The 12,903-nt window shown below is 44.0% G+C and overlaps 2 protein-coding genes and 1 long non-coding RNA gene across 3 annotated transcripts; all 3 read left to right on the top strand.

Moving 5' to 3' along the window:
* Positions 1 to 2,016: 2,016 nt before the first annotated feature.
* LOC143508523 (zona pellucida sperm-binding protein 3-like) lies at positions 2,017 to 4,034 on the top strand. Its single transcript, XM_076997070.1, has 7 exons — positions 2,017 to 2,659; positions 2,734 to 2,852; positions 2,933 to 3,036; positions 3,110 to 3,287; positions 3,365 to 3,639; positions 3,717 to 3,808; positions 3,937 to 4,034. The coding sequence occupies exons 1-5, from the start codon at positions 2,096 to 2,098 to the stop codon at positions 3,501 to 3,503; spliced, it is 1,104 nt and encodes a 367-aa protein (XP_076853185.1). The 5' UTR covers positions 2,017 to 2,095; the 3' UTR covers positions 3,504 to 3,639; positions 3,717 to 3,808; positions 3,937 to 4,034.
* A 6,399-nt stretch (positions 4,035 to 10,433) lies between these two features.
* Positions 10,434 to 11,931, top strand: LOC143508699 (zona pellucida sperm-binding protein 3-like). The gene is made up of 5 exons (XM_076997360.1): positions 10,434 to 11,063; positions 11,138 to 11,256; positions 11,337 to 11,440; positions 11,514 to 11,691; positions 11,769 to 11,931. The coding sequence occupies exons 1-5, from the start codon at positions 10,500 to 10,502 to the stop codon at positions 11,929 to 11,931; spliced, it is 1,128 nt and encodes a 375-aa protein (XP_076853475.1). The 5' UTR covers positions 10,434 to 10,499.
* A 42-nt stretch (positions 11,932 to 11,973) lies between these two features.
* LOC143508521 (uncharacterized) lies at positions 11,974 to 12,456 on the top strand. Its single transcript, XR_013129371.1, has 3 exons — positions 11,974 to 12,054; positions 12,132 to 12,223; positions 12,359 to 12,456. It is a non-coding gene; the product is annotated as an uncharacterized LOC143508521 (long non-coding RNA).
* Positions 12,457 to 12,903: the final 447 nt, after the last annotated feature.

Genomic DNA, 12,903 nt, shown 5'->3' with positions numbered 1-12,903 from the left:
GGTCATTATGTAGGGAAAGGCTAGTCCTTTCTTTTTCAAGGATCAAATTTTTCTATCTGATGCGTGCAGGTACTGGGAGCCAGTGAAGAGGACATTGAAGACCAGACATGCTGCTGCATTCTGGATCAGTTGTAGAGATCTGATGACCCATAGAGGAAGACGTGCAAGTGGAGAGTTGCAGTATTCTAGTTTTGAGATGATGAGAGACTGCACAAGCACCTGAGTACCTTCCTGTGAAAGAAAAGGTCATATTATCTGTATGTTGCAGAGGAGAAATCTGCAGCACCTGGTGAGGGTTGAAAAGTGTTGAGAAAGACAACTGGTTGTCCAAAGTTACACCCAGGCTTCAAGTAGTTTCTGACGGTGATAACTGGGTGTTCTCAAATGAAATTGTGACGTCCTTGTGAAGGTTTGGGATTCCTGGAAAGTACAGAAGCTTGTTTTGCTAGGGTTAGAGCCTCGGGTGGTGAGTGGTCATCCAGGAAGCAATATCTGCCAAGCATGCTGAAATAAGCCCAGAAACCTGGGTGTCTGAATATGGAAATGATGGAATTAGTTGGGTGTCATTAGCATAGCAATGATAGGAGAAATGAAAAGAAACCGTGTTACCTGACTATACAAAGAAAAGAGGGCCTTAGGCTGAGCCTTGGGGGACTCCGTTGGAGAGGATACATGGATTGGATATAGATCCTCTCCATGTTACCTGATACAACCGTTCTTCCAGATATGACTGTAACCATTTCCAGGTTGAGCCAGTCACAGCGAGGCTAGAAATAACAGAGAGAAGGATGTTGTGGATAACGGTGCCAACTGCCGCTGAAAGATCTAGAAGAATTAAGACTTATGATAGCTTGTCAGAATTGGCAGCTTGAGGCTTTGGAGTCACTGCTTTGAGGGACACTTCTGTTGAGTGTGCCTATTTGAAGCCAGACTGATTGGAATAATGGGGTTGGTTCTGGGTGAGGAAAAGAGATAATTGATCATTGATTTTTCTTGTTCCAGAGTTTTGGGGAAAAAAGAGAGAAGTGGTCCTGGTCTGTAGGTGCTTATGTCGGAGCTGTCAAGTGTTGCCTTCTTCAATATAGGTACCAACCTGGCTCTCTTGGACACACTAGGTACATGTCCCAAAATGTAGGAGCTGTTGATGATGGCTGAAATGAATGGAAGGAGATCTCTTTACATTGCAGCACAATGCTAACTATGTGTGACAACACAAGAGTGTGAAATGGGTCAAAGAAGCAGGAAATACAATAAATACCCAGAACATGTATCATGATAACTGCACCAGTAAGATTTCCAGCATTGTAGAATATTTTGTCTACCCCTTCCATGGACTTAAATCCTTCCATTGTCTCCCTGTAGTCATGTCCTGCCAGACAATAACTGCTTTCCACCATGTCAGCTCATATTGTTCTTTATGACCAACCAATGGCAGGACAGGGCCCTAATTTCCACCTAATTAATTAATTTATATGTATGGTGCAGGACATATTTATATAACGGTTTCAGAGCTAATTAATCAAGTCTTTGCATGATCTGGACCTTCGAATTAGGTTTATTTTCAAGTTGAATGAAATTCCCTTGAATCAGTAATTCCTGAACAATATCATCAATGTTGAAGCATCTGTAATTTAGCCTCTTTGGTTAATGTCTTGTCTTCTGTATGAGGGATAAATTAAATGTCTCACAAAAAATATTACAGCAAATCAAGTCATGCAATATTTATCCACAAGTTACATTCATGTATAAGGATTTGATGTATATTACAATGGTGTGCAATAGTGTTGTGTGAAAATACTAAACTACTAACTTTACTAACTTATTAATTTATTTAGCAAACTGTATGTGTTGATTTGATATATGTCCAATACCCAATAGTGCTCAGTTCATTCATGGTATGGGTCAATTAACTCCAAGATTTAAATGAAAAGACTTAATTGCTGTCAGCTGTGAGTCAGAGTAATACATGACTCAACAGGCTCAGAAGGACATTAATCCTATTAGAAAGGGATTGGAGGTGTGAGCCTACAATATTGTACAAAAAGAGAAAGACCAGGCAGGTTGAGTATGTCTGGAGACTCTAGGGAGATTTACAATGGGTTTAGGCAAAGTGGGCCTTTGTGTGGTGATTTTGCTGGTGGTATCTGAGGCATGGCAAGCAGGAATGGTCAGATCCCAACTTCCAACTGGACTACAATCTAATTTGCAGCAACAAGCAAGAAGGCAAGTGGTAGCAGAAGGGTCATCTCAGGGGAGCCACGTTTCTAACCCCACAGGGCCTGTCCAAGGATCATTTAGCCAGCAGTCTTGGAATCCTGTGCAGATACCTGTGCAGCAGCCTTCCAACGTTCAGTCCCAGCAAGTATTTCAGGGACCTGTGAAGCAGGTGGCATGGCACTTCCCCAATGACCCTCAACTACCAGCAAGACAGCCACTAAGGCAGTTTCAGATGAGCCCCCCTGTTCCTACTGCAAGTGTAGCAGCAGAGTGTGGTGAGACTGGCATACATGTGGAGGTCAAGAAGGACCTGTTTGGAACCGGTGAGCTGATAAATCCATCTGAGATCACCCTGGGAAACTGTGCTGTCAGTGGGGAGGACCGTGCTGCTCAAGTCCTCATCTTCCAGTCAGCACTGCAGGCCTGCAACAGTACTACCAGTGTGAGTGTCTATGAAGTGAATGCTTCAGTGCTGCTTTAAACCTGCATGCAATAACACCACTTCTTTCTTAACAGATGACTCCAGATGAGCTGGTCTACGTCTTCTACGTCCGCTATGTTCCCCACAATTTTGCTCACACTCCTATTGTGAGAACCGTTGGTGCTGAGGTTCGCATCGAGTGTCACTATCCAAGGTATTGGACCCTACCAGATGTGATGTTCAGTATTATTTGGAAGGCTCTGTTCAATCTGATGGCCATAAAATGCTTTGTAGGTTCCACAATGTAAGCAGCAATGCTCTGATGCCTGCCTGGATCCCATATGCTTCTACCCAAGTTGCTGAGGAACAGCTTGTCTTCTCCCTGAGACTCATGACAGGTTTGTCCCATGGCTACACCATACCTACTGATGAGCTGTGCCTGAACTGGACCTAATGAGGTTTCTTCTCCAGATGACTGGACGTCTGAAAGGCTCTCCAACCAGTACTTCCTGCATGATGTGATCAGTGTTGAGGCATCTGTAATTCAGTTCTACCACGTGCCCCTTCGTGTGTATCTGGACACCTGTGTGGCCACTGTGTTTCCTGATGTGAATGCAGTCCCTAGTTATGCCTTCATAGATAACCATGGGTGAGTGGCTTCCTTGTGGGCTTTGTGATGGCTGTAGAGATCAGCTAGTTGTGGTCTGACTGCACAAATGATTGCAGGTGCCTGATTGATGCCAAGCTCACAGGTTCCCATTCTCACTTCCTGCCCCAAACTGAAGCAGACAAGCTGAGGTTTCAGTTGGAGGCATTCAGGTTTCAGCAGGACAACAGTGGTTTGGTATGTAAGCATGTTTGGTAGGGGGGGTGAGTAGAATGACTGGCTGTCTGAACTAACCCCTGTCTTTCCAGCTCTACTTCACATGCTTTATGAAGGCAACTCCAGCTTCTTACGCTGCTGATCCTGAGCACAAAGCTTGTTCGTTCTCTAGCAACAGGTATGTGGCTGTGGTTCTGAAACCAGCAGGTTACTGGTGAGGCCTAGCTGGTAAGCTTGGCTATTCTGGCTTCACAGGTGGACTGCAGCGTATGGTCTTGACCAGGTGTGTGGCTGTTGCGACACCACCTGTAGCTCCCGGAAGGGGCGAGACTTGTCTGAGGACAAAGGTACGTGCATGCCATGCTCTGCCAGTACCTGATCATTCTTGGAGAAGGTCTGCAGCTTGGACTAGAGGTGACGTGGACTTGCAAGCGGAGCCTAAATCCCTACCCCTTTTTTTTTTTTTTTTTTGCAGGTACTCTGCTGGAAGGAGAAGTAATCCTTGGACCCATCATGGTTAAGGAGAGTGCTTGATGGTCTTGATTGAAATAAACTAGTACTGTGACTCGACAACCTGTCCTGTGTTGCTATGCAATTGGGCTGAATCTGTTGTAGGTCTACTTCCACAACTAGTTTGCATTATGGTTAGAGTGCTTAATCCAGGGTCTTTAAACTTGTATGCTTGTGCCTCTATGGCCTTGTGTACAAGGCTAGCCTTCTAGGTATTCATAGCAGACTAGCATTTCCTCATGCTCAGGATTCAATGCTCCCTGTCAATAGGGGTCTGCATTTGGGTGGTTGGTACTGATTTTAGCTTGTCCATCATTGAAGCATTGGGCTAGAGTGGCACCTTCCAAGGAATGAGGTCACACCGATTCCTGTACCTTTTTTTACATCCCGTCACATGCTAATGGAAATGGCAGCCTATTGTGCAGTCTTCCCCTTAACCTGAACTCTCTGGTGCAAGGAGGGGTCAGGACAACAGCCACAGCATTGCACCACTACTTCATTGCCTATGGGCAACATGATACCCATTACTCCAAATGGGTTTCCATGTGTAGAAGGACTTTCTTTGGGAATTCTCTCCAGTGAATGTGTAATTCTTCTAGAATTGACATGAACCTCAATTCTGAACCATCTTCAGTAATTTTTCACCCAAAAATGAATTTCAATATTTTTACAGCTTGTGGGGAAGTTTCAATTTTCTGTCCATTGCTATATTATATAGACTCGGACATGATGGGTGTTGTGCCGGGGGAGGGGCATATTTATTTATTTTTTCCTGAAAGACCATGTTCAACCTTTTTATAGAAATTAAGGTTTGAACATGAAGTTATTCTATACATGTATTGGACATCTCTGCCAATTTGGAGTTTGACCTCACTAAATGTTTTGATCAATACTAAAAATACTAGATTCCAAGGTATAAATTGTCGCGTGGACTCCTATTTTTGTAGGAGACCCACATTGTCAGGAGGATTCATGATAACACTGAGGAAGAAGTCATGTACATTTGACACATGTCTGGATCTCTGGTAAATTCTGCAATTAAAGGCTTTCTAAAATACTTGACCCGTCCTTTTTTGTGTGCATCTATGTGGGTGGTAGTTACATCTTTCTTAAAATAGAGTACTGAGAGACCCTATGTTTTTGACTATTTCAAGGCAAAGCCTTTCAATGCTAAGATGTGGAAGAAGCCTTGTAAAGAGGTATGGAGTCAAATCCTTCACTTGGTGAAAAGCTAAATGATATGCCACCAACATCACCTGGATCACAGATTGCCTGATATCCAGATCTCAGCTTGTGCATTTGCAAAACTTTGCAAGACCAGATGAATCACAAGGTACACAAGGAACAGGACAGTTCAGATATGAAGTCTAAGTACAACATTTACTTTTTTAGCCATTTAGCAGCCACTCTCATCTAGAGCGATTTGCTAAGTGCTTTAGACCTGACTACTACCACTACAGGACTTGATGCCATTACCTAGTATGACATAGAGACATAGGCTCAAACTTAAACAGGAATAAAAAAAAACGATACCTACAAGAGCAAATAAAAATAGACATTCATAAGCATACAATGCAAAGGACAAGAAGTGCTATCTGCGGTTTTAGTGGTAATCTAAGTACTCAATAAACAGGTGACTTCAGTCTACGACTTCAGTCTAAAGGCCCACTTAACATCCACCATCCCCACTACTCTGGACCCATATCAATTTGCTTATCGCCCCGGGCGCTCCACTGATGATGCTATAGCAACAGCACTCCATCTATGCCTGGCTCATCTGGAGAACAAAAACAGTCATGCACGGCTGCTGTTCATTGACTTCAGCTCTGCGTTCAACACTGTCATCCCCCAACACCTAGTGAACAAGCTAAGTCAAATAGGTATCAGCACCTCACTGTGCAACTGGCTGCTGGACTTTCTCACAAATAGACCACAGACAGTCAGAGTTGGAAATAACTCCTCAGCGACCACCATCATAAACACCGGGGTCCCGCAAGGATGTGTGCTATCTCCCCTGCTGTTCACGCTGATGACCCACGACTGCTGTGCCAGATTTGATACAAATCACATCATCAAATTTGCCGACGACACAACAGTGGTGGGTCTCATCACTGACAACGATGACTCAGCATACAGAGAGGAGGTACAGCAACTCATTAACTGGTGTGAGAAGAACAACCTGCTTCTCAACGTCAACAAAACAAAAGAAATAACTGTGGACTTTAGGAAAAAACAACAAACACACATCCCACTCATCATAAATGGCAGTGCTGTGGAATCTGTGAAAAGCACAAAGTTCCTGGGAGTGCACATCACAGATGATCTCACATGGTCTACAAACACCACCGCCCTGGTCAAGAAAGCACAGACACGACTCCACTTCCTGCGGAGGATGAGAAGGGCCGACCTGCCCACATCCGCACTCACCACCTTCTACAGGGGTGCTATTGAAAGCATCCTGACCAGCAACCTCTCTGTCTGGCATGGCAGCTGTCTATCTGCAGACAAGAAGGCACTACAGAGGGTGGTGAGGACTGCAGAAAAGATCATCAGATCACCCTTACCAGCCATCAAGGATCTGTACACCTCACACTGCTTCAGGAGAGCAATGAACATCACTAAAGATCCAACACACCCAGCACACAAACTGTTTTCAATACTCCCATCAGGGAAGCGCTACCGTAGCGTACGGTCCCGTACCACCAGACTGGGAAACAGCTTCTTTCCACAAGCCATCAGACTCATCAACACACTGATGAGAACTACATAAACATTCCAAAGTTACTCATAATCATTCCATTTATTTCATCATGCACCTTGCACTTTACCCTTGCACCTTACATATTACATCCAACTACTTGACCACTGACTGTCCTTTCTGCTGCTATGTGTATGTATGTATACCTACCTATTGTCTAGTATTTTAGCCCTTTTACTGCATACTGTGTGTGTGTGTGTGTGTGTGTGTGTGTGTCTAGCCTTTGTTTTTTTACTGCACACTGTGTGTGTGTGTGTGTGTGTGTGTGTATTACTATGTTAATATTCTGTAACAGTATGTTAATTTGCACTGCTTGTGTGTGTATGTGTGTGTGTGTAAGTGAGTTAGTGAGTGATTATCAATATATGTTGCTAAACTGCACATTGGAACTGGCCAAACGCAATTTCAAACTTCTGTGTTAACCTTGTTACATAGATTTTTGACAATAAAGTTATCTTGACTTGACTTGACTTGACGTTTGAAGACCACAAGAGATTCTGCAGTCCGAATAGCTTGCAGAAGATTGTTTCACCATCTCTGAGCCAGGACAGAGAAGAGTCATGAGGTTTGTCGTTCGTGAGACTTTAAGCATGGTCTTTCAAGTCAAGCCATACTTCAGATTCGGAGTGCTCGTCGTACAGGTTGGGCTTTGACCATGGTCATTATGTAGGGAAAGGCTAGTCCTTTCTTTTTCAAGGATCAAATTTTTCTATCTGATGCGTGCAGGTACTGGGAGCCAGTGAAGAGGACATTGAAGACCAGTCATGCTGCTGCATTCTGGATCAGTTGTAGAGATCTGATGACCCATAGAGGAAGACGTGCAAGTGGAGAGTTGCAGTATTCTAGTTTTGAGATGATGAGAGACTGCACAAGCACCTGAGTACCTTCCTGTGAAAGAAAAGGTCATATTATCTGTATGTTGCAGAGGAGAAATCTGCAGCACCTGGTGAGGGTTGAAAAGTGTTGAGAAAGACAACTGGTTGTCCAAAGTTACACCCAGGCTTCAAGTAGTTTCTGACGGTGATAACTGGGTGTTCTCAAATGAAATTGTGACGTCCTTGTGAAGGTTTGGGATTCCTGGAAAGTACAGAAGCTTGTTTTGCTAGGGTTAGAGCCTCGGGTGGTGAGTGGTCATCCAGGAAGCAATATCTGCCAAGCATGCTGAAATAAGCCCAGAAACCTGGGTGTCTGAATATGGAAATGATGGAATTAGTTGGGTGTCATTAGCATAGCAATGATAGGAGAAATGAAAAGAAACCGTGTTACCTGACTATACAAAGAAAAGAGGGCCTTAGGCTGAGCCTTGGGGGACTCCGTTGGAGAGGATACATGGATTGGATATAGATCCTCTCCATGTTACCTGATACAACCGTTCTTCCAGATATGACTGTAACCATTTCCAGGTTGAGCCAGTCACAGCGAGGCTAGAAATAACAGAGAGGAGGATGTTGTGGATAACGGTGCCAACTGCCGCTGAAAGATCTAGAAGAATTAAGACTTATGATAGCTTGTCAGAATTGGCAGCTTGAGGCTTTGGAGTCACTGCTTTGAGGGACATTTCTGTTGAGTGTGCCTATTTGAAGCCAGACTGATTGGAATAATGGGGTTGGTTCTGGGTGAGGAAAAGAGATAATTGATCATTGATTTTTCTTGTTCCAGAGTTTTGGGGAAAAAAGAGAGAAGTGATCCTGGTCTGTAGGTGCTTATGTCGGAGCTGTCAAGTGTTGCCTTCTTCAATATAGGTACCAACCTGGCTCTCTTGGACACACTAGGTACATGTCCCAAAATGTAGGAGCTGTTGATGATGGCTGAAATGAATGGAAGGAGATCTCTTTACATTGCAGCACAATGCTAACTATGTGTGACAACACAAGAGTGTGAAATGGGTCAAAGAAGCAGGAAATACAATAAATACCCAGAACATGTATCATGATAACTGCACCAGTAAGATTTCCAGCATTGTAGAATATTTTGTCTACCCCTTCCATGGACTTAAATCCTTCCATTGTCTCCCTGTAGTCATGTCCTGCCAGACAATAACTGCTTTCCACCATGTCAGTAGTGATGGGACATCTGAAGCTACGCTTCGAAGCGTGTACCGAGTAAAAAGGGGCGTGTCCGATGAAGCCCCGCTTCGGAGCTTGTGTTAGATTGAGCAAAATCACGTGATCAGCAACAAACGAGGCCTCGCATTACATCGGCCACGTCATTGCTTCATTTTGCGTATCGTTTTTCAAAATAAAAGCGCTATGAACCCTGTTGCTTCGTGTTGTAGAAGGTGGTTAAATTTAAAATCTGGAACGTTCTAAATTCTTTTTGTTTGATCAGGATGTACATCAGATTCACACATCAAAAACAGACTAAAAACCATTGGAAGAGGCAAACCTTATTTGTAATGTTAAAAACATTTTACATTTGGCAGACGCCCTTATCCAGAGCGACTTACATTTTATCTCATTTTTATATAAGTGAACAATTGAGGGTTAAGGGGCGCCTCAGTCATGGCCTCAGGTCTGGGAATCGAACCCACGACCCTCCGGTTACAAGACCAGTTCCATAACCACTTCCCTTCCCTAACCACCAGGCCATGACTACCAAACCAGATCTAGAACCCCCAAGAAGCAATTATTTAAAACACATTTTGTTTTTTTTTATCAGTTTCTAACTCAAAATATTCAGTCTGCCTCAACAACCACTCAATTCCCAATATAGTAAAGTACAACATATCTTCATTGTCAACTACGTTCATGACATACAAGAAAACCCAACACAACCACTAATGGTCAAGGATTAGATTGGCTACAAATCATTTTAATAATTAAAACATGACAATTAAGTATGATTTAATTGATTCTCCTGTTACTAAACATGAGTTTGATGGAAACTTTGTGACAGTATTGCATTTACAAATTGTTGAAAGTATGATCCAACTGAATGACGAGGCTGTTACAGTTTCACCAGCAGATGTCACTAGTGAGTGATGAATGAAGCCTCGAGTAATGAACCTTTTTGCAAAGCAAAGGGTTGGAAAGCTTCATTGCTTCAAGAGGCTTCATTTGCCCATCACTACATGTCAGCTCATATTGTTCTTTATGACCAACCAATGGCAGGACAGGGCCCTAATTTCCACCTAATTAATTAATTTATATGTATGGTGCAGGACATATTTATATAACGGTTTCAGAGCTAATTAATCAAGTCTTTGCATGATCTGGACCTTCGAATTAGGTTTATTTTCAAGTTGAATGAAATTCCCTTGAATCAGTAATTCCTGAACAATATCATCAATGTTGAAGCATCTGTAATTTAGCCTCTTTGGTTAATGTCTTGTCTTCTGTATGAGGGATAAATTAAATGTCTCACAAAAAATATTACAGCAAATCAAGTCATGCAATATTTATCCACAAGTTACATTCATGTATAAGGATTTGATGTATATTACAATGGTGTGCAATAGTGTTGTGTGAAAATACTAAACTACTAACTTTACTAACTTATTAATTTATTTAGCAAACTGTATGTGTTGATTTGATATATGTCCAATACCCAATAGTGCTCAGTTCATTCATGGTATGGGTCAATTAACTCCAAGATTTAAATGAAAAGACTTAATTGCTGTCAGCTGTGAGTCAGAGTAATACATGACTCAACAGGCTCAGAAGGACATTAATCCTATTAGAAAGGGATTGGAGGTGTGAGCCTACAATATTGTACAAAAAGAGAAAGACCAGGCAGGTTGAGTATGTCTGGAGACTCTAGGGAGATTTACAATGGGTTTAGGCAAAGTGGGCCTTTGTGTGGTGATTTTGCTGGTGGTATCTGAGGCATGGCAAGCAGGAATGGTCAGATCCCAACTTCCAACTGGACTACAATCTAATTTGCAGCAACAAGCAAGAAGGCAAGTGGTAGCTGGAGGGTCATCTCAGGGGAGCCACGTTTCTAACCCCACAGGGCCTGTCCAAGGATCATTTAGCCAGCAGTCTTGGAATCCTGTGCAGATACCTGTGCAGCAGCCTTCCAACGTTCAGTCCCAGCAAGTATTTCAGGGACCTGTGAAGCAGGTGGCATGGCACTTCCCCAATGACCCTCAACTACCAGCAAGACAGCCACTAATGCAGTTTCAGATGAGCCCCCCTGTTCCTACTGCAAGTGTAGCAGCAGAGTGTGGTGAGACTGGCATACATGTGGAGGTCAAGAAGGACCTGTTTGGAACCGGTGAGCTGATAAATCCATCTGAGATCACCCTGGGAAACTGTGCCGTCAGTGGGGAGGACCGTGCTGCTCAAGTCCTCATCTTCCAGTCAGCACTGCAGGCCTGCAACAGTACTACCAGTGTGAGTGTCTATGAAGTGAATGCTTCAGTGCTGCTTTAAACCTGCATGCAATAACACCACTTCTTTCTTAACAGATGACTCCAGATGAGCTGGTCTACGTCTTCTACGTCCGCTATGTTCCCCACAATTTTGCTCACACTCCTATTGTGAGAACCGTTGGTGCTGAGGTTCGCATCGAGTGTCACTATCCAAGGTATTGGACCCTACCAGATGTGATGTTCAGTATTATTTGGAAGGCTCTGTTCAATCTGATGGCCATAAAATGCTTTGTAGGTTCCACAATGTAAGCAGCAATGCTCTGATGCCTGCCTGGATCCCATATGCTTCTACCCAAGTTGCTGAGGAACAGCTTGTCTTCTCCCTGAGACTCATGACAGGTTTGTCCCATGGCTACACCATACCTACTGATGAGCTGTGCCTGAACTGGACCTAATGAGGTTTCTTCTCCAGATGACTGGACGTCTGAAAGGCTCTCCAACCAGTACTTCCTGCATGATGTGATCAGTGTTGAGGCATCTGTAATTCAGTTCTACCACGTGCCCCTTCGTGTGTATCTGGACACCTGTGTGGCCACTGTGTTTCCTGATGTGAATGCAGTCCCTAGTTATGCCTTCATAGATAACCATGGGTGAGTGGCTTCCTTGTGGGCTTTGTGATGGCTGTAGAGATCAGCTAGTTGTGGTCTGACTGCACAAATGATTGCAGGTGCCTGATTGATGCCAAGCTCACAGGTTCCCATTCTCACTTCCTGCCCCAAACTGAAGCAGACAAGCTGAGGTTTCAGTTGGAGGCATTCAGGTTTCAGCAGGACAACAGTGGTTTGGTATGTAAGCATGTTTGGTGGGGGGGGGGGGGGGGGGGTGAGTAGAATGACTGGCTGTCTGAACTAACCCCTGTCTTTCCAGCTCTACTTCACATGCTTTATGAAGGCAACTCCAGCTTCTTACGCTGCTGATCCTGAGCACAAAGCTTGTTCGTTCTCTAGCAACAGGTATGTGGCTGTGGTTCTGAAACCAGCAGGTTACTGGTGAGGCCTAGCTGGTAAGCTTGGCTATTCTGGCTTCACAGGTGGACTGCAGCGTATGGTCTTGACCAGGTGTGTGGCTGTTGCGACACCACCTGTAGCTCCCGGAAGGGGCGAGACTTGTCTGAGGACAAAGGTACGTGCATGCCATGCTCTGCCAGTACCTGATCATTCTTGGAGAAGGTCTGCAGCTTGGACTAGAGGTGACGTGGACTTGCAAGCGGAGCCTAAATCCCTACCCCTTTTTTTTTTTTTTTTTTTTTTTTTGCAGGTACTCTGCTGGAAGGAGAAGTAATCCTTGGACCCATCATGGTTAAGGAGAGTGCTTGATGGTCTTGATTGAAATAAACTAGTACTGTGACTCGACAACCTGTCCTGTGTTGCTATGCAATTGGGCTGAATCTGTTGTAGGTCTACTTCCACAACTAGTTTGCATTATGGTTAGAGTGCTTAATCCAGGGTCTTTAAACTTGTATGCTTGTGCCTCTATGGCCTTGTGTACAAGGCTAGCCTTCTAGGTATTCATAGCAGACTAGCATTTCCTCATGCTCAGGATTCAATGCTCCCTGTCAATAGGGGTCTGCATTTGGGTGGTTGGTACTGATTTTAGCTTGTCCATCATTGAAGCATTGGGCTAGAGTGGCACCTTCCAAGGAATGAGGTCACACCGATTCCTGTACCTTTTTTTACATCCCGTCACATGCTAATGGAAATGGCAGCCTATTGTGCAGTCTTCCCCTTAACCTGAACTCTCTGGTGCAAGGAGAGGTCAGGACAACAGCCACAGCATTGCACCACTACTTCATTGCCTATGGG

The sequence above is a fragment of the Brachyhypopomus gauderio genome, chromosome 2 (genome assembly GCF_052324685.1).
Source record: "Brachyhypopomus gauderio isolate BG-103 chromosome 2, BGAUD_0.2, whole genome shotgun sequence".
Taxonomy (NCBI): domain Eukaryota; kingdom Metazoa; phylum Chordata; class Actinopteri; order Gymnotiformes; family Hypopomidae; genus Brachyhypopomus; species Brachyhypopomus gauderio.
The sequence above is the reverse complement of the archived record's forward strand: the minus strand, read 5'-3'. Positions and strand labels throughout refer to the sequence as shown.

Excerpts from the sequence above, each read along its gene's own strand:
- LOC143508523 (XM_076997070.1), top strand. The coding sequence starts at position 2,096 with ATGGGTTTAGGCAAAGTGGGCCTTTGTGTGGTGATTTTGCTGGTGGTA. Across the intron at positions 3,037-3,109 it reads CTCCCTGAGACTCATGACAG|ATGACTGGACGTCTGAAAGG; the intron begins GTTTGTCCCATG and ends TTTCTTCTCCAG. Across the intron at positions 3,288-3,364 it reads GCCTTCATAGATAACCATGG|GTGCCTGATTGATGCCAAGC; the intron begins GTGAGTGGCTTC and ends AAATGATTGCAG.
- LOC143508699 (XM_076997360.1), top strand. The coding sequence starts at position 10,500 with ATGGGTTTAGGCAAAGTGGGCCTTTGTGTGGTGATTTTGCTGGTGGTA. Across the intron at positions 11,257-11,336 it reads ATCGAGTGTCACTATCCAAG|GTTCCACAATGTAAGCAGCA; the intron begins GTATTGGACCCT and ends AATGCTTTGTAG. Across the intron at positions 11,441-11,513 it reads CTCCCTGAGACTCATGACAG|ATGACTGGACGTCTGAAAGG; the intron begins GTTTGTCCCATG and ends TTTCTTCTCCAG.